This window comes from Castor canadensis, chromosome 1, assembly GCF_047511655.1.
Source record: "Castor canadensis chromosome 1, mCasCan1.hap1v2, whole genome shotgun sequence".
Classification (NCBI taxonomy): Eukaryota; Metazoa; Chordata; class Mammalia; order Rodentia; family Castoridae; genus Castor; species Castor canadensis.
This window is the reverse complement of record NC_133386.1, coordinates 147,538,163-147,558,859: the sequence shown is the minus strand read 5'-3', so window position 1 is coordinate 147,558,859 and position 20,697 is coordinate 147,538,163. Positions and strand designations below refer to the sequence as shown.

Sequence of the window (20,697 nt, the reverse complement as noted above, 5' to 3'; positions counted from 1 at the left end):
TGCTGAAGATCACATAATTGGTTGCTTACAGTATCAGGGAAAAAAATCCAACTTCCTTGCCTGACAGAGTAGGGCTTAATTGGACTTGAGGGCCACAGAAATTCCAGACCTCTGGTTCTCCCACTATCTCTCTTCCCAAGCCCAATTGGAAATGGGTTCAGTGGCTTTACATAGAGTATATCAGTACATCAGTTTTTGGATTGATTCCTGAGATTTAGGGTGAAAAGAGATAGAGGTGCTATCTGGGTCAGGGAGGGTCTATCAAATGAAACAAGCCCAGACTCATTCTACCTATGCCTTCTGCATTCCACCATAGGTATTTTCTTGACATATAAAGCCTGTGTTACAGCCAAGTGGTTTCTAGGAGCATAATCTCTGAAGCTCATGCACCATACCCTTCATTCATTCATCTTTAACCTCAGCCTGGTTTTCATGCCGAGATTCTGACTCTTGGCTCAGATCTGCTGTTAAAGTCCTGCCCCCTAGCTCCTGGATATTCCTGGCTGTCTTTAGTTTATTTTCTATTCTTTCCTCTAGTTATAGTTTTCCTGACTTCACCTTACTTATTGCCACTCTGAGTTATGCTCTCAAATCCTTTAAATTCAACCCTCATCACACCATCAGACTCTGGGCCTATACTTTCAGCTACCTAAAGGCTCCCAGTTGGTTGCAGTTCAGAAGAGAAACTTAGCATGACTTTTCCAATCTGCCCCCAAATTAATTTTACAGCCTCCTGTCCTACCATTGCTCTCTACATGTTCTAGCTTTACCAATATTCCCCCAAAGAGGACCCACATTTTAAACATCTGTAATCCTCTTGTGGTGTTCCCTCCTCCTAAATGCCTTTCTTTGTTTGTAACATCCTACCCAAATTTGAAAGTCCAGCTCAAATGTGAACCAGTTACTAGAACTAGAGCTCACAGAGAGGGGAGTGGGCTTGTGAGCAAACTGGATCCCCCTGATCATAGTTGGACCCCAAAGAGGGAGGCTAGAACAATTTCAGAAGCTTTTGCTTAAGGCTAGCAGTGTTGCTTTTTCTGTAAAGGGCTAGATAGTAAATACGTTTGACTTTGCTGATTGTGTGTTGTAACTACTCAACTCTACTATTCTAGTACAAAACATTAGCAGCCATAGACAATAAGGAAACTAATGATCATGACTGTGTTCTAAATAAACTGTGTTCTTTCTGGACAAAAGTAGGCAGGCTACAGTTTTCTGACCCCTGTTTTAGGAACTGCAGAAATTAGGTGGGGTTTAATCTGTGGGTCACATTAAGTAGGAATAGCTGTGTAGGAGTAGGCAAGACTAGAAAGATATGGGAGTTCTGGGTGGGGGGGATAGTGTTCAGATGAGGCACATGGAGGAGAAGGCAGGTAAATATTAGAAACAGAAGGTAGTTAATTTGGGCTGGAATATGGGATACCTGGAGGAAAGAAATTGGAACTCTGTTCGAGGGTCTTGACAAGTTTAAGCTCTTCATAGATAGTGGAAGCCATTAAAGTTTTGTTGTTAGTGGAATATCTTATTTTATATATAATATTTAAAAAAGTCATTCTGGCTCAGTGAGAGGGATGATAGGGGAGATAAGATTGATACAGATAGGAAGACTCACTGGGAGATTACTTTAATTATTCAGGCCTTTGGCTTTAAATTATTAGTACTTGAATTAGTGCTGGTCTGGATGCCTAAGAATTACTTGGGAAACTTGCTAAAAATAAAGATCTGGATTTGGTAAAATCAGGATTTCTAGAAAACTCTCCAGATTTGAACATTACTAGTCTAGGCAAGGCAGGATTAAGCCTGACTTTAAGGGGGAAATAGGACATAGCTAAGATAGGATTTGGCAACTGTCCTCTTTCTCCTGTTCCCTGTCCCTGTTCATGACAGTTTTTCCTCTTAACTTTTTCTTCACACACCACCATGATCCACAACATCCTATTTTGGTCATGTCCTATCTTTTCTCTTTGAAACAAACTCTTTTGTTTCTTTTTTCTACTTTTGTCCTCATTCAGGATCTCAACACTCAGCTAGACAAGTCTCTTTTCTGGCATCCCTGTCTCCAGTCCATCAAGATAATCATAAAACCCAGCTTGATCACACTTCAGAATCTTTTTGAGCTGCTTTTTAAGATAAATGTTAGAATCTTTTGCTTAGCATTCAAAGCCCTTCAAGAGCTTTCTCTAATGCCAGTCTTTCCAAATTCATTCCCTGCCACTCCCCCTCAACCAGTTGCTCTGTGCTTTTGTAATTATCCTGCTACTTGTAGTCTTTCCTACAATTCAACCCTGTTTTCCTTCCCCTTTTCCTACTGTTTGTGTGTGACTGTCTCCTTGGGAGGCAGAGTTAGCTGCCAAGGGATACCTCCCAGGACCTTTGTGCATCACAAATATGTGTCTTCTCCATCTGAAGTCCTAATCCCTCTGCTTGTGACGGACAATTTGTCACTATGGCAACTGGCTGTGACATCACAGGATAAGGACTTCAGGTGAAGTGGCAGGAGCAGGTGAGTGTGTAGGAGACAGATTTTAATGTCTGTTGGAGCCCCCTCACCCCTACTCCTTCAGTGCCGGGGGCATGGAGGGATCTCTTGGGCTTCTGCTGTTTTTTAAAAATGATGCGGTGAGAGTGTGTGCCTGATATCTGCGTGCTGCAGCAGTGTGGGGCTGACAGAGTGTGTCAACTTGAGCTCTGGCTGTGCAGGCACCGCTGCTGCGTGAGCCTGTTATTCCATTCTGGATTGCTATTTTGATACTCAGATTGCATCATTCTTCCTACGTATAAACAGGGGGTCCCCAGGGCCCTGCAGCTACTCACTTCTCCACCAACACTGTTGTTGTGATGAGCTCTATTTAAATGAGCTTCCAGATCCAGGCAGGTTCCAGCCACATATGAACACTGTCATTTTGGGGAACATGGAGGGCTGAAGGATTTTTGGATCGAGTCCTAAAAGGCCGAGAGTGATGGCCTCCCGAGCTGTGCAGAGGGCGACAGAGCTAGTTCCTGAAAGTTGAAAATCTCGTTTTCTTCCTTCTGAGCTTCAATTCCGAGGCACCCAGAGGATTAGAAAGGAGATGCAGCTAGGAAGAAAGTCGCCTCTTGGAGGTCTCCCTTTTGCTGTTCAGTTTGGGAAAATTGCTGCAGAGCCTTCGAGATAAACAGGAACAGGAGGAGTCAACCAAGCTCCTTCTTGCAGGAGCAGCCCAGGTGAGCTAGAGAAATGCAGCCCTGGCTGAGAATGCATCAGAGCAAGGAGGAGAGGCTCCAGGCTGCTCCCCCTCCTCCACCCAGAGCCCAGCTCCCCTAGGCTTAGGCCTTGCAGCCTAGCTGGCTGCAGCATGCAGAGTGGGTGCTCCTGGGCTCCTGGTGAGCATCATCGTCCAGGACCAGTGGTGGTCTCACCTGTCGCTCCTCTGAGTTCTCTCCTCTGACTTCTCTTCCAGGTGTTGCTCTAATTACAGGGCAGCAGGGTGACAGGTAAGCCTGCTGGCAGCCAGGGGCAAAATTGGGAGTTACCCTAGGGGTGTCTTGGATCAAAATCTGCCTTTCTAGCAGGGACTGAGCATCTGAGGAGTGGATGAAGGTGATGCTGCTCTGAGTTATGGGGTTGGGGAAGGTTTCAGGGGCTTGTGAGGGGCCTTACTTGATGCTCAGAATACTGGGGCTGCCTATGCTGGGAAGGCATAAATGGTTTGTGAGGATGGCCAGCCTGCCAGAGCATACACACACAATGTTTCTTCTTGCTTAGTACCTGGCAAAGGCATAGTGAGGTAGAGTGTCTTATCTGTGCCTACAGAGGTAACCAAGGACTCCTCAGTGGTTTAAAGTACTACCTATGTTTTACAAGGGCTGTGTAGTTTTAACCAAGTCGCTGCTTCTCTCAGTACCTCTGTGTCACCCTCTGTGTGGTAGGGAATTGGCAAGATGAACAGTATAGGTCTGTCCAGCTTTGGTTCTACATGTGAATGGTGGCAGAGGGGCACAGGATCCTGCTGCTCTGTTTGGGTGAGACCTTGGGCCCCAGCTGTGAAGTTTCACGGAGCTCTGCACAGTGAAAGGCTGAAAAGTGAAAAGCTTCCCAACCCTCAGAGGTTTGCTTAGCACTAGGCTCAGGCTTGTGTACTTGAACTGTATGTGTTTGCTGGTGGCCTGAGCTGACCCAATGACAGTTTTCTGAGACCTTTTTGGGATTTCTGTCCTACCCCAGTCCTTTGGTGCCCAGGTTGCTTTGGCCCTGCTATTCATGTCTGAAGGGTAGACTACCCATCTAGGCCCACCCCATTCCTTGCTACCCCACTAACACCTGGGCTCAGCACACTGTCTAGGCCCCAGCAGCAGTCATTGCAGAGCCAAACCTCAGGCCACACATCATGCTTGGGTCTTTTAGTTGAACTGTGAGTCAAGAGAGGTAAAATGTGTCCTTCCAACTTAGTGCCAACCCTGAGTACCTGGGTATCAGGATGCCCTTCTGTCTGTTGGCAATCTGTCCTTTTCTTTGCCAGAGGGGAAATCCATCGTAGGGTTTTCTGAACTTTCTGCCTTTCTCATCTTCATATACAGGGGACAGAGCTGTCAGGGGAAGAGAGACCTCCCTCTGAGGTGCTGGTCCTCAAATGGTTACACATTGCAATCAGCTGGAGAATTAAAAAGAAATAAGGATGCCTGGATTCAACCTCCTGAAACTCTTATTTAATTGGTATGGGATATAAACTGGACATCAGGATTTTGTGTGTGTGTGTGTGTGTGTGTGTGTGTGGTTTTGGGGATGGAACCCATGACTCAAAAGTTCCCCTTATGATTCAAATTTGTAGCAAAGTTTGAAAACCACTGCTCTATAGAAAGAATCTGCCTCCAGATTTATTTTCTCTAGGCAGTAAACTTCATCTCACTTGCCTTTTCTCAAAAATCATATTTCTTAAAACTTTCAACAACAGCTGGGGGTGGCTCCCAGTTCCTTCTGGATTCCAGAGTCTAAGTCATTATTATAGTCAGACCAATTTTATGGTCTAAACATTATTATGATTATATTATATCATTATTTATAATCAAACTAGTTAATTAAATGATCTTATTTATTTATAATTGAATTAGGGAGGAAAATATAGCACAGTAGGAAGAGTATAGTTTTTAAGGCAGACAGACTTTGGTTCCAGTCACACAGTTCTGCCCCCGACTTATATGATCTTTGATACGTGACAACTTGGAGCCTCAGCTCTCCAACTATTAAATGGGGACAATACCTATTTCTCAAAAATGGTTTGATGATTAAATGAGGTAACACATATGAAGTGTACCTGGTACAGAAAGTTGTGGTAAACAGATGTAAATTTGTCCCACACCTCCTGGGGACCAGAAACTCATTTGTTTATTCACTTCTTGAGACGGTGTTTCTCTGTGCAACCCAGGCCGGCCTGAAACTCAAGATCCTCCTGCTTCAGCCTCCCAAGTACTGGGATAATAGGCTTGTGCCACCATGCCTGGCTCACCTGACTTTCTGACAAAGATGATAGCCAAATCAACATTTGGCTGGCTGTCCTTTTCCATCTTGCCTTGGGGAATATTTATGAAGTCTGACTGCAGTAGGCATAAGATAAAGGTTGGATAATCCATATTTCCTTGCTATTCCTATTCCCCTCATTTTAATCATTTGGTTCAGCGAAAGGGGATGACTCACCCAGGGTTACACAGTCACATCACAGAGCCTTTCCCAAGCAGCACATCCCTGCTTTACTTTATCATCCTAGGCTGGCTTTTCTCTATTACCCAGAAAACTTCCATGTGGCTTCTTACTACTTTCAGTGACTGTGAGTCAAGGAATACACATGGAGAACACCAATCCAAAAAAAATATTGGTGTCAAATCTGCTAAAAAAAATCAAGCCATATCTTTTAATGCCAATTGTGGATTATTTTTGTATGTGGATATGAGCAGGTAGTTAAAATGCAGTGTGGTACTTGTTATACTAGAAGCATGTTCAAGGAGGGACTAATTAACACATCCTAGGGGAAATCAACCCTGCTTTTCAAAGGTGGAGCATTTGAACAGGTTGGGAAGGATGAATAGGAGTTTATCTGAAAGTAAGAAAGAATATTTCATTGAGAGGAATAAGCACTGTCACAGATGGAGGCATGCAAGGGTTTGGCCTGTTCAGGAGATAGCAGAGATATTTGACATGCCAAAGATATAAGGTGCAAGGCAGATGAAGCTAGAGATTAGACTAGGGGAAGGTAAGGCCAATTTAGAAAGGGCCTTGAATGCCAAACTCAGGATTTTGGCTTTGAGGCTAAGGGAGGTAGAGGATGTGTGGTGAGCCCTTTTCTGATCAGTTTAGTCCTTTTTCTTTTCATTTTGTTAATGAGGCTGTGTTACTGTGATTAATGTTTTGGCATCTCGTGCAGGGAGTTGGAAGTAATTTTCAACAATCAGAGTAGCATTTCTTTCCTTGAGGTAGATGAGGGGTGTCTTCCCAGGGTGAGCTAAGTGTATGGAAGGGAAAGTCACCTGACTGCTCTGGAAAATGTCACTTGTGGAGAGCATCCTTTTCTGCCTCTGGCCACTGTTCAGGACTGGCAGGAAAATAGTCAGGAGATTCCAAATGTAGTTTTGTCATTAAAGTCCATGGCTCTGTAAGGACTGGGGGAATTTTTCTTTTGGGAAGAGGAGGGAGTATTAAATTATTGTTTTATATGATTTTGTGGACTTTAATTTTTCCAGATTGTAACAATTATCTTTTGCTGCATAATAAGCTACCCCAAGTGATTAATCAACTAAACTTTATTCAGTTTATGATTTTACAGATTGGTAATCTGGCTAAGACTCTCTGGTGCTTCTTCCTCTCTGGGCTGAGCTTGGCTAATCTTAGCTGTACTCCCTCCTGTGTCTGCATTCAGTTGGTAGGTCACTTGGATCCAGCTGGTTTAGGATAGCTGTAGGAAGGATGTCTGAGACAACAGAGGCCTCTCTCCAAATGGTCTGTCATCTTTCAGCAAGTTAAACCCAAGGTTTGTTTTTTTTCACATGGCAGGCTTAGTGCTCTAAGACAAGAGCAGAGTCATATAAAGCCATTAGAGGTGCAGGCATTCTTTTGGCTAAAGCAGGACCTGAGGCCAGCCTAGGTTGAAAGGGTACAGAGTATTTTTTTTGATAATAGAATTACAGGGAGGAGAAAAATTTGTGGCCATGTTTTCAATCAACAGATACTGTTACTTACAGTATCTGACTTTCATCACCAGGGAAGTTCTTAATTGAAGTTGTCACTTTACTATGAATGGGATGTAAGGAATATTTTGAATTCGAAATCCCGGTTCATGGAGGACTGTATGTATTCTCAAGTATTGTTTAACTTAAGTCTCACAGCAACTTTTTTTCTCTTTTCTTTTCCTTTCCTTTCTTTTTTTTTCTTCCTTCTCTTCTCTTTTCTTTCTTTTTTGAGACAGACTCTTGCTGTATGGCCCAGGCTGACCTTGAACTTAAGATCTTCCTGTTTCAGCTTCTCAAGTGCTAGGATTATAAATGTGTGCCACCATGCCTGGTTATCACAGCAGCTCTAGTTTCCCTTTCTATTTTACATATGATGAATCACAGGCATAGAGGAGTTAAGAGGTGAAGTAACTTGCTCAAGGTCATTGGATGATAGACCTGGCATTTGGGCTTACATTTGTTTGACTGCAAGTCTAGAGCAACTGCCATTGTTTCATTTGTTTTTATGTTAATAAAATGAGGCTGAGAAGACTGCAGTGGTACTGCTGCTATCACTGCCATAGCCAGCTCCTACCTCCCCAGGTCAGCCTCATCCCTGGATGCAGGTACCTGCCCTGCTCAGGAGACTCATTTTCTTGTTCCCAGAGGGCTGACTATTCTTGGAGTGGGCCTGAAGAATCACTGTAGTCTCCAGGTGGCAATCTTATGCTATTTATGTAGTTTAGAAGCCCACTATGTTAAGGAATGAGTTGGAGTTTCCTCTGGGAAGACTGTCAAGCTGTTCACAGGTGATGCATGTATGTGTGTGTGTGTGTGTGTGTGTGTGTGTGTGTGTGTGTATGTATATAGTGTACCTATCATGGAGTAGGTGGAAGCAGCCTAGAAACATATTTCTGAGCCCCAGGAACAGACTGATTCTCTTGGCTATACCAAGAGAAAAACATATCCTACTTGAGCAGGCTAAGAGGCACTTTTGTTTCTCTGACTAGTTGTGAGATGCTGAAGTAATCTTGCTACATAGTAATCTTAATGACTTAATGTTCTGGGCTAAACTAACTCTGGAGCTGTCACTGTTGGGAACTGAGTTCTCAGGGGTGTCAAATGAGGAATGCAAGCAGCAGGAAGGCATCTGATTGTCAGAAGCAGGGCAGAGCAGGGTTTATAAGTAGCATGGTTCATGGGGAGGAGAGGAAGGTAAGACCAGTCAAAGTCATAAATGTGAGGAGACCAGATAATCTAAAGGGCAGGCCCCTGATGGTACTTGTACAAATTTTGGCACAAGTGGGTACTGCCACATATCTTGATGCTGTGTATTAGAAAGCCTATATCTTATATAATCTGTTACATTGCTCTGACTCTGTTGTTTTTCTTTTCCCCCTAGAGCTCATCTCCTGTCCTGGGTATAAGCGAGTTTATCTTACCAGGGATGTAACTGAACATTTTTTTCTGCAGTGCTTTCCTACTGGGCAACCCAAAATGGCCAGGGTAAGTAAAGACAAGGAAATAAGCAACTGATCCTTTTCAGAAAATTGTGAGACCCCTGTCCATGTGTCTATCCACCCTTCACTCTGACTTGTTTATCTTCCACCAGTTTTCCTAATCATCTTTCCATCCATCCATCCATCCATCCATCTAGAAGGAAATAAAAATGTTTGAGTTGGGAGAAACAAAGTACGAATTTTCTATTAAGTGAAAATTACAGGCTTTTTTAAGTGTCAATGTTTGAATGGAAGCTGAATGTGTCTTAAGATATTAAGTGTTGCTTAATTTATCTAGTTTTTTTTCTTTTTCTTTATAGCTCTTACTGAAAAATATCAGTACTGGGATTTTATTTCCTATTTTCTCCTCTTGCATTGAAACTTGCACACCAGCCTGGATTTAACGGGTTTATTAATCTTGCCTGTACTTAACAACTATTACCTTTTCCTTGAGTTTCTAAATTTTACATCGCTTATTGACTGGTACTCCTGTTCCCCTCTCCACTAGGGTATCCTTACCATTACTTTTTATTCATTCACTAATTTACTTACTCGTTCCTATATGTAATACTTTTTAAAAATTTCTTTTTCTGTAATTTTTACATTTTTTTTTGTATTTCTTATATCTAATTTTATTGAATGTCTGTATGTACCACACCCTGTGCTAGGTGCTAGGAAGATAGACCCATGTATTCTACTTCTAAGGAATTCATAGTTTAATTAGTGAAACATTCAGAATCCACATCAGTTTTGTGGCCTGTGTGATTCATGTACAGACAGGTTAAGTTTCCCCAAATCTCCTCTTTTTCTGATGTTTCTCATTAGCCCTGGCAAGATATTTGCTGACCAAATGAAGAACATTTGCACCAAGAGAGGAATAAATACTCTCAGGCCAGGCAGACTCCAGGTGTGGAAACACAGCTCTGAAAGTTAGTCTGTACTTGCTTTTTCTTAACTGTATATAAATCATCTTTCTGTGAACTCCTGTGTCTGGAACTTTCTCTCCTTTGAAGGTGTGCTTGAATGTTCTGCCTTTGCCCGTGCTTTCCCTGTGTTGTAACTTTTTCTTCCTTTGTCTGCCTGGTGAACATACTTGTCATTTAATGCCCAACTCAAATGTTACCTCTTGGGGAAAATTTTCTTGGCCAATCCTAGGCTGAGTTCCTAGAAACCCCCTTTTGCTTCCTTAGCACTCGTCACATCTTTTTTCACAGCATTGCCCATCTAATGGGTACCTTTCTGCCCAGGCTGAGTATGCCTTGAGGGCAGATCCTTGGCTTTTTTTTCTGGGTCTCAGATGTAGCTCAGGACTATGTGAATTGTCCCTGAGGTGACCACTGTTCATTCAGTCAGTCACAAAGGGTGCTTTTCTTCACAAGCAGTGCCAAGCAGTTCTCCAGGACCCCAAAGTCGTAGAGGAACAGCCTTACAAGGACCCCTGTCCCTGAAGCATTTGCTACACATAGAGGCAAGCTAAAAGGAGGGATATGGTCAGTAACTTCAGACTTTCTGCTTCCAGAATTGCTCTGAGTGCAAGGAAAAGAGGGCAGCACACATCCTCTGCACCTATTGCAATCGCTGGCTCTGCAGCTCCTGCACAGAGGAGCACCGGCATGGCCCTGCCCCTGGGGGCCCAGTCTTTTCCCGGGCCCAGAAGGGATCTCCAGGTACCAGTCTCCCTCTCCCTACCTGCCCCTATGCGCTAAAGCAGTGTGGAACCCTAAAATCCCAGGAGACTAGTTCTTTAGGCTTATTTCCCAGCTGAAGGAGATAGTAGGAATGGTTTCAGAGCGTTTTGCAAAAGAAGGAAGTCTCTTTTGGAGTCAAAGGGGTGACTCACTCTAGCCTCTCCCTGTGGTGTGGGGGTGGGTAAGTGTGGGTGAGATGGTGCCAGGAGCATTATCTTGAATCATCATGGAAGCAAGCTGAGTTCCTACTTTCCACTTCTATTTAAACAACATACCTCATAGTTAGTGACTTAACAGTCTGGTTTGGGGCCTGCCCCTTTGTTCATCCAGCACCCTTCTGTTTTAAATGACGATCTTCTTGAAAGACTTTTTCTAAGGCTCTTAAATTGTGGGAGAAGTTTTGTATTTGTTAAACCTACAGGAAACAGAGCTTATGATCTATCTTGGAGCCTGGCAAGGCTGAGTAGCTGGTTTCAGCCCCATAATAATAGGATCCTGATTTATGAAGAGGTTTAGGTTAATTGAGGGGTGGGTTATGATTCTGCAGGAGATCTTTGTGCAGCAGTAGTGAGCACATTCATTTTCTCCAGCAGGTGGTGGGATGCTGGGGCTTGATGATGTGCTTTTCCTGGACAGCTGAGCAAATCCTGCCAGGTTAACCTGGAACCTCACTGTCCTGGGGTCAGGCATCTCCTGTTTGTACATCCCTGCAACTCTGTGTCTCTGACCTATCCATTGACGGCTGAGGGCTGCTCAGTGGAATTTGACTGAGCAGTCTACCTGAGCAGGAGAAGCCCACATTCTCTATCTTCTTTGGCAGGAGTTAATGGTGGTTCTGGGGACTTTGCCTTGTACTGTCCTCTACACACACAGGAAGTGCTCAAGCTATTCTGTGAGACCTGTGATGTGCTCACATGCCATAGCTGTCTAATGGTGGAACATAAGGAACACAGGTATGGATGATGGATTGTCTACAGTGAGCTTGGGAGAGTGCTAGACTACTTGTGAGAGTTCTGGACTTTCAAGACCTTCTCCACAAAGCAGGATGTGGTAGTGCATGCTTCGAATCCCAGCACTTGGGAAGCTGAGAACGGAGGGTATGGAGTTCAAGGTCACCCTGGGCTACATAGTGAGTTCGAGGGCAGCCTGGGTTACATAAAGAGATCCTATCTTAAGAAAAAAAAATCCTCCCTCTGCTCAAGCCAACCTGCAGCCCCTGGGATGAAGGTTTTCTTTGCTTCTGCTGTAAGGCTTCTTTAGAAAAGGCCCAATGGGCCAGGGGCTTGCAGTGCCTTTGACTCTCCCAAAAGGTAATCATGGTCTCTCTGGACCTGGCTGAGATTGTGCACTGTAGGTATACCTGCTGGCTGGCATGCTCAGGATAGGAGTTATAGCCTTCCTCAGCTTTTGCTTTGTCTCCTCCTCTAGGTGCAGACATGTTGAAGAAGTTCTACAAAACCAGAGGATGCTTCTAGAAAGTGTGACTACACAAGTGGCACATAAGAAATCCAGTCTACAGACATCTGCAAAGCAAATTGAGGACAGGTAGCATAGGCTAGTCCCTTGTCAGTAATGGAAATGCTCTGTTCCTTCATTTCCTGGGTTCTAGTACCAGGCCATCAGATGATGTGCCCCTGGAGAGGATGTGCGGTTAACCAGATGTGGGCATGTGCCTTATATCTCCTGGACTTAGAGGTCTTAAGGATAGTGAGGGGTCTTTGGGTCATTAGTTGGTAATGAGGCAAAGCTAGTTCAGGACGATCAGAGTTAGTGGACCAAAGCATATGTTTTAAGAAGTGGTTGCTTGAGGACAAGAGTGTACAGTAGATCCTGGGGAAGAGAGTACTGTTTATTGTGAGGCTATAATAAGTCAGTGGCAACCTGACTTATTACTTTATCACTCCTTTCCCAGTGTTTTCCATATCAATCTACAGGTGACATTATATCATTGGTACTTTACATAGGAAGAGTAGGAACCTCAAGCTCATCACATGGGAGGCACTGAGCTAGGCACCATACATTATTTTGTTCAGTTCAGTCTTTTACTCAGAGATTATCTCCATTTTACTGATGAGACAGAGATTCAAACAGGTTAGGTAACTTGAGATAACATAGCTAATCAGTGCTGAGCTGGTTTGGAAGCCATTTCTTTGGTAACTTCAAAGCCCAAGCCCATTCTTTTAAAAATAGCTTTATTGAAATATAATTTGCCTATCATAAAATCAACCTTTTAAAAGTATACAATTCACAGAATTGTGCAATTGTTTATAATTACTGTCTGTTTTTGGGACATTTTAATCTCCCCAAAGAGAATCCCCGTGTACGTTAGTCACTCCCTTCTCCCCCAGTCCTTAGAAATCACTAGTTTACTTTATGTCTGTACCCATGCCTTTTTACCTTATGATACTGTTTCTTGGACCGTTGTCCTTTATAAGACAATAAGTTAACAGGAAATCATATTCATACTAACTCTGTCTTGTCCTGCCTCTAGTACTGCTTCAACTGGTGAGCTAGTCAACTGGTGAGCTACTAGACTGGGTGTAGACAAGCTATTGACTTGGGTGTGAATTTGAGGTTTACCTAGAAAAACCAAGTTGAACTTTGGGCCATTTGCCCATGTAGATTAAGGAGGTGGGTTATAAAAAGATAAGGGGTGGAGGAAGTTCTCTTTTCTTTGCCTGCCAATCCTAATTTCAATAGGTAGTCTCCAAGTTGTTGAATTTTATGTTTACTATCTCTCAGCTCTCAGGAGTCAGAAGGGAAAGACTCATTGTGTTTTGTCCCATAACATTTATAGGATTTTTGAAGTGAAGCATCAGCACAGGAAGGTGGAAAACCAGATCAAAATGGCTAAGATGGTTCTGATGAATGAGGTGAACAAACAGGCCAATGGACTCATAGAGGAGTTGGAGGTATATGTGGACAGATGGATTAGATAGATGCGTTCTGTGCTATCACTGGGTCATAAACCAGGCACATATCAAACTAGTACCAGGGCCAGAATGGCCTGAGCTAGAATTCACCTATTTCCTATATCCTAAAATGTCCAGCCTAATTTGGGGAGGGTAGCTCATTAAGGGCTGAAAAACCATTTTAAACTCTCTGCAATGGCTCTTAGGCAGCTACTGTCCTTGACTATGCAGGTTATAGTCCTGGAAAAGTCACACAACAACCTGTCTTCTTCAGCAGGTTATGCCCAAGAGATGTAGACATTCATTTATTTCTCCGTTCATTGCCCATTCCATATTTGTATTATAAAATTTCCCACCATCTCTCCCTCTTTTCCTCCATCCATCAGCAGCCCATGGCAACACTCTGGGGGTGCATTCACATTTGATTTCATCAGTGTTCTGATTAACCACACAGGCCACCAGACTTCCTAAGTAGGTCCATGAACAGAATCAAGAACTCTGTCTTCTTTCTCTGTACCCAGGGCATTGCAAATGAGAGAAAGCGGAAACTGGAACAGCAGTTACAGAGCATTATGGTTCTCAATCGTCAGTTTGAGCATGTGCAGAATTTTATCAATTGGGCTGTCTGCAGCAAAACCAGCGTCCCTTTCCTTTTCAGCAAAGAGCTGGTAAGATGAAACCTCTCATCTCTCAGCTTGTCCTTGAAGCAGATCAGAACAGCCCTGTGTCATAGGGGCAGTGAGGCTGTCCTTGAAAGTTCCCCTCCCTTTTTTTTTTGAGGATGGAAAGAGGAGTAAGATAGCATCTTTCCTTCAAACCCAGTCACTGCTTTTGGGTTAGTAAATGAACATCATCTTTTACCAAATCCCATGATATAAAGGATCCAGGTGTTGAAATGGTCTTGCCCTTCTCCAAGTTACTCAGCTGTGAAAGTCTTAGGTCATGGATTCAGATATTATCTTGGATGTGAGCGGTGTACAGACATCTCATAGAGTGTTACTGGGGTCTAGTGGGGGATTAAGAGGAAAAGGGGAATTGAAAAAGATTTTTGAAGTGTTAGGCTTGGGAGGATGTGGTACCCAGGGGGGATAAAGAATTTTGAGAGGGATTGGTGGGGTTTGTATTTGGATGTGTTGAATCTAAGTTGTCTGTAGGGCATCTGAAAAGAAGCATCCAAAAGCTGGTTTGATAAATGAGTCTAAAAGTCAGAAAACAAGTCAGGGTGAAGATAGAGAAGTGAGAGACACCGGGATATTGATGATATCACTGTGAGAAGTGTGTGAAGGGAGGAAAATAGAGCAATTCTGGAACATAGGGAATTCCATTATTTCTATAGAAAGGAAGAGAATGAGAAGAAACAGGTTAGAAGAGAAATAGGAGAATGTGGTACACAGAGATTAAGAGTTTCAATTTTTTATTTTTTTGCAGTACTGGGGTTTGAACTCAGGGTCTACACCTTGAGCCACTCCACCAGCCCCCCCCCCCCGCTTTTTTGGTGATGGGTTTTTTCAAGATAGGGTCTTGCAAACCATTTGCCAGGGCTATCTTTGAACCGTGATCCTCCTGATCTCTGCCTCCTGAGTAGCTAGGATTACAGGAATGAGCCACTGGTGCCTGGCTAAGAATTTCAATTTTAAGAAGTACTAAGGGGCAAGGAAAGGAGAATATGGGAGATGACCAGAGGAAAAAGAGCCATGATTTTGAGCCCTTCAACCTTTCCAAAGAGCAAGGGAGAGGGAGTTGTCATTCAGGCACAGATACCCAAATAAGTGAACTTTGGTGTTGTCAGATTGTGTTTCAGATGCAGCGATTGTTGGAGACAAATTGTAACACAGATCCTGGCTCTCCTTGGAGTATCAGATTCACCTGGGAGCCTAACTTCTGGACCAAGCAGCTGGCTTCCCTTGGTGAGTCAGGACCCATTTTGTGGGCTTTGTCTTACTTGCTAAGGATAAATAAAGGGAATTTGCTTAGTTTACTCCATAGGTCTGTGTATACCCAAGAGAAAGTATTTCCTGAGACTGTCAGTGGTCATGGAGTCATTCAGAAAACTGGAATGGGAAGGCTAAATAAACAATGGCAATATAAGACTTTATAACAATACCGGTCAAAACCTGAGCTACCGATTCTGCATGAATGTCCCCTGTTCCCTTGGTTTCATTGCTGGAGAGGAGACGAGACAGTGGCTCTGCTCTCTAGAATGCTATATGGCAGGAGAATGTGTGTCTCTGTGGCCACATAGGGTAGTTGGGTGTGGGTACAAGCAGGGAAACCTTGGCAATAGTGAGACTGTGCGTTTATGTATATATTATACACATATCGTTGGTGTTGAGATGGAAGAAGATAATTCACCACCTTGTGCATTTTTCTTCCCTGCTGTAGTAATTTGCTGGCATTCTCTTTAGGCAGAATGTAGACAACTTGAAGTCATGTCTGTGTTGATAGCCTAATGGTCTTGTTAAACTAATCACTAACTGCTGCCTTCATTTGAGGGTGTTAATCTCATTGAAAGTTTTTGACCTTGGCAAAGTGATAAGTGATATTAGATTTATTTTTCCTTCCCTCTCTCCTTTGATTTAGTTCAACAGACTTTTGGTGGGTACCTGCCCTGTGTTAGGCCTTTGGCTGGGCACTAACAGACCAAACGTGAATCAAACACATACTCTGCCTTTTAAGGAGCTCAGTCTTTCCTAAGCAATCCTCATGAAAACAATAGGGAGAAGGATCCAGAAAACCAGGAGAGCAATGGATATAAATCTGCTCATGCACAAGGGGCTCAGAGATCTCAGTGGGCATTGCTGGTATCTTGCACTAACCTGGCATGGGAGCTTCCCCATTCACTCCCATTTTACTTTCCCAATACACAGTTCCCCAGACTTGTAACTGGAGACTTTCTTATTTGTCCCAGAGATGACTCTTCACCCTTTGCTATTTTCCAGCATATCCCCACCCCCAAGGCTGATTCTTTCTGTTAATCTTGATTGGCTGTTGTGCTAAAATAAAAACGAAAGAAAGAAAGGGGGTATGTATTATGAAAAGGAGCCCATGCTTTCCCTAGTGGGATAGAAAGAGTCAGGGCTGATCATCTAGTAAAAGTTGAGCCAACTCCTCAAATATTCCTGACTATGAAAGCAGGTTCACACAGGTGCTATTATGGTAACATTCAGACTGAGTCTTGGAGATCAGGGGTTGAATTTCTTAGTTTCTGTGCCTGGTATGGGTTTGTTGAATGATGGCCTTTGATCCCAGGAGTAGGAAGAAGTAAGGTGGTGGGGGTAGCAACTGCAGATTATCTTTGGAAAAACTCTCTATTCTGAATTTCCAGGCTGCATAACGACTGAAGGTGGACAGTTGTCCCGTGCAGATACTACTGTATATGGAGGCTTACAGGGGCCATCATCCTTTTATCAAAACCACCAGTCCCCAGTGGCTCAGCAAGAGGCCCTCAGCCACCCCTCACACAAGTTCCAGCCTCCAGCACTGTGCTCCTCATCTGTGTGCTGCTCCCACTGCTCCCCAGTCTCACCTTCCCTCAAAAGCCAGGTCCCCCCACCCAGCATCCACCCAGCCCACAGTTTTAGACAGCCCTCTGAGATGGTACCCCACCAGCTGGGGTCCTTGCAGTGCCCCACCCTACTACCCAGGGAGAAGGAGCTGACCTGCAGTCCTCATCCTCCCAAGCTACTGCAGCCCTGGCTGGAAACCCAGCACCCTGTTGAACAGGAGAGTGCATCACAGCAGCCAGGGCAGCACCTAACTTCCCAGCCTGTCTGCATCGTCCCCCCACAGGATGTTCAGCAAGGAGTCCATGCCCAGCCCACCTTACAGACACCCTCCATCCAAGTCCAGTTTGGCCACCACCAGAAGCTGAAGCTCAGTCACTTTCAGCAGCATCCACAGCAGCAGCTGCCACCTCCATCACTTCCACCACCTCCACCCCCTCAGCAGCCACCCCCACCTCTGCCTCCATCCCAACATCTGGCTTCCAGTCAGCATGAGAGTCCTCCTGGGCCTGCATGTTCCCAGAACATGGACATAATGCACCACAAGTTTGAGCTGGAGGAGATGCAGAAGGACTTGGAGCTTCTGCTTCAGGCTCAGCAGCCCAGCTTGCAGCTGAGTCAGACCAAATCTCCTCAGCATCTTCAGCAAACCATTGTGGGGCAGATCAACTACATTGTGAGGCAGCCAGCGCCGGTCCAGTCTCAGAGTCAGGAGGATACCCTTCAGGTGAGCCACTCCATCCTAGGTCTGCTCAGAGAATACAGCCTCTCTGGTCACAGAGTGGCACAGGAAATAGCTTTTTTTTTTTTTTTTTTTTTTAATTTTAAAGTGGCCTTGAGCTAAGCTCTTGAATTTCAAAACTACCCTGGACTCAACCTCCTTTAGCAAAGCTGTAGAGAATATAGTACCTGGTCCCAATATAGATCTGGACTCAGTCCTTTCCAGAGTGGCCTGGTGCTTGGCCCTATCCTCTGGATGACAATAAGGACTTTGTCCATAGATGGTACCTTCTGAGCTATGCTGGACTCTTGCCAGGGCCACGGCAGAAGGGAGGCTGTTTCTTATCTTTGTAACCTCCCAGACTCCCTTGCTGCAAACTTAGAGTCCTAGATAGGGGGAAGAGAAAAGTTTAAGGAATGGAGAGAGGATATTCATTAGGTCCTAGTGGGTGGTACTTTTGTCACACTATGCAGGCATAGATTTAACTTTATTTTATATTTTTTAATCTAGGTTTATTTTATATATACATATAATTTATCCCATCATCAGTATACTTCAGTAGGCATTAGAGAGGGCAAGCAGCTTGCCTAGGAGATCATACAACACTGAGAAGTAGAGATAAGACTTGGATCCAGGTCGGCTGATTTTTCTGTAATGCCATAGAAGAGGCCTCAGTCTGTCTTTAGGGGGATATTGAATGCTGATTCTCTATTTTTCTCAGCTAAAAGATAAATTAAAAAGTATAGTTTACACCTCTGGGATCTTTCTTACTTTCCATATTTTCATTCTTAGTTCCAGATTTTCTTTTTCTTTTGGACCTCCTGTTCCAGCCTCTTTTTTCTACCCTTTTCACTTTTTCCACAGTGGTGTCTCCTTTAAATATATAATTATACTCGTATCTTCAAAGAAACTCTATAGACTTTTGATTTATTATAAAATATAAAGCCTCATATTTATGCCTCATAACTGACAACTTTAGATAATGCTTCAAATGTTATCTCAGAAGGCTTAGTTCCTTTGAGTAGGTATAGAATAATTCCTGTGATGCCAGAGAGTCTAGGGTTTATAGAGGGTCACAAGCTAAATATTTGTCAAAACCGTGTTACGGGGCTAGGGGTATAGCTCACCTAATAGAGTGCTTGCCTGGCATGCATGAGCCCCCAGGTTCAATTCCCAGCATTGCAAAAATAGCTACAACAACAAACAAAAAACCAAAATGAAACAAAAGAAAACAAAACAACACCATGTTATGATTGCTAAAGCCAATGTGTCAGAGTTAGTTCAGAATTCTTGGTTTGGGGGGGTGTCTATCCTAAGACTATCATATTAGGGTATAGTCTTAGGAAGAGTTTAGATAAGATTATTTTTCTTTTTGAGAAAACTTTAAGCAATTCACAAACTTTAAGCAATTCACAAAGTGAAGGTAGTGACAATGGACAGGGCACAGTGGGCCTTGGCTATTGCTGCTTCTGCTACTCTCTGCAGTGATACCTACCCATGTTCTTGTTTTTTATTCTAGGTTACAGATGAGCCTTCAGCATCTGAGGGCCCAAAGCCAGCTCTCTCTCTTGACAAGAATACTGCTGCCACCTTGCCCCAGACATCTGGGGAGGAAACTCCTCATAGCGTCCCCTCAGTGGACAGCACCATCCAGCACTCTTCTCCAAATGTGGTGAGAAAGGTACTAATGGAGCCTGCTCTCTCTGACATGGTATTCACTGCCAGCCAAGATCCCAGGCACATGGATGAGGATGATGGGGTGGGGGGAGGAGTGTCCCTGTTTCATTCCCGAATGCTACCCATCCCTGATGCATGCCTTCTGTCCTAATCAGTCACCTCAATCTGCACTCCCATGTACACACTTAACATGGGGCCTATAGTGCTTCACTTAGAGTAGAAGGGGAAAGGGAAAGAGAGCCAATTTACTGAATACTCACTCTGTGCCTGGAACTATGTATGCTGTTCCACAAGCATTGTCACTTAACCCTCCCAACATTGGTATGAGCTGGGCCATTGTATAGCTAAGGAAACTGGAGTCTGGGGCCCTGTAGCTAGCAGAAGAAAGAGTTGAGGTTTACTTAAAATGAGATCTTTTAGAATCCAAAGCCCAACCTTTTATTTTCTGCAGTGAAAGTGGGGAAAATATTTTATGTGACCCCCACAGCCTAAAGTTGGTTGTCCTTAGAATTTGAATCAATAGAATTTGTTGGACATTCCTGTAGAGGTAGTTGAGTACCTAGGAATATTAAGATCTCTTGAAGATAAGCTATCTGAGGCCTTTCTGTCTACTTGCCTACCAGCTTGATAGAAGGGTTAATTTAATCGGTAGAAACCCAGATCCCAACAACTCAGCTGTCCTAGGGAGGACTCATTCCCTTCACCCCCCACCCATGTCCTCCTTCTTGCTGGAACCTCAGTACTGTGCCATGCCTTCCACTCACCCTTGCCTGTACCCCATGGGCCTGTTCTACTTATCTTATTGTATTCTTGCACCTGGTGTCCTCTGTCTTTTTGGTGCTTCTACCCAGTCCTGGATTTAAGTCTCTGTTGGCTAGCCTGTATCCTCCCAGTTTGTTCCCTCAGCCAGGCAGCACCACTCTGGCCCTGAAGTTAGTTGCTTAGTGTACTACCCCTTATCAAGTTTCCCCAGCATCACCACTGTCTTAGATTGCTCAGTCTCAGGGTACTGGAGAAGAGAGTTTAGAAAAGGAAGGGAAGGCAAATATAAAATGTTAACTTGAAAATTCCCCGAGACTCTTGAAGTCTGGGCAGGCATCTTATGTTAGTGCCCTTTTTGTTTGTGCCTATCCTGTTGAAAATAGTTTGGCCTAGAGGTACTTTAAATAAGCCCTTTGTGGGTCTTATGGTTTTAACTTCTTATACATGGGTCCTTCTTCCATTCATCATTTTATTTATTCATTAAGTGTTAATTATACACACAAACACACACACACATCTCCTAATATGTGTCATATTCTGCTATGTGCCTGGCACATATTGGTAGATATTCAGTCCTACACTGGAGTTTATGGTCTGGTGAGATAGATAAACAGGCATCAATAATAAGTTATGGTAAAGTGCTGTGGTAGTCATGGAAGGGTTCCTTAGTGGATCACCTAACTCTATGAGCGGGGGCTTTTCACAGAACACTTCTTTGATGACATGATTTTAAGTTAAGATTTGAAGGAAGAGAAAGAA

At 43.8% G+C, this 20,697-nt stretch overlaps 1 protein-coding gene across 6 annotated transcripts in view; it reads left to right on the top strand.

Moving 5' to 3' along the window:
• The first annotated feature begins 1,363 nt into the window (after positions 1-1,363).
• Trim66 (tripartite motif containing 66) overlaps positions 1,364-20,697 on the top strand; it is a 51,133-nt gene continuing 31,799 nt past the window's right edge. For 2 of the 6 annotated variants that reach the window (XM_074041054.1, XM_074041049.1), the window contains exons 1-10: positions 2,708-3,204; positions 8,579-8,682; positions 10,195-10,342; positions 11,184-11,316; positions 11,792-11,908; positions 13,161-13,275; positions 13,797-13,943; positions 15,065-15,182; positions 16,601-17,505; positions 19,019-19,180. In XM_074041054.1, the coding sequence (XP_073897155.1) occupies positions 8,674-8,682; positions 10,195-10,342; positions 11,184-11,316; positions 11,792-11,908; positions 13,161-13,275; positions 13,797-13,943; positions 15,065-15,182; positions 16,601-17,505; positions 19,019-19,180 (1,854 nt within the window). In that variant the 5' untranslated portion in view covers positions 2,708-3,204; positions 8,579-8,673. Of the gene's footprint in view, positions 2,504-2,707; positions 3,205-4,557; positions 4,694-5,402; positions 5,594-8,578; positions 8,683-10,194; positions 10,343-11,183; positions 11,317-11,791; positions 11,909-13,160; positions 13,276-13,796; positions 13,944-15,064; positions 15,183-16,600; positions 17,506-19,018; positions 19,181-20,697 lie in introns of those variants that run through there. The other 4 variants (XM_074041052.1, XM_074041050.1, XM_074041051.1 and 1 more) reach the window with 4 other exon arrangements.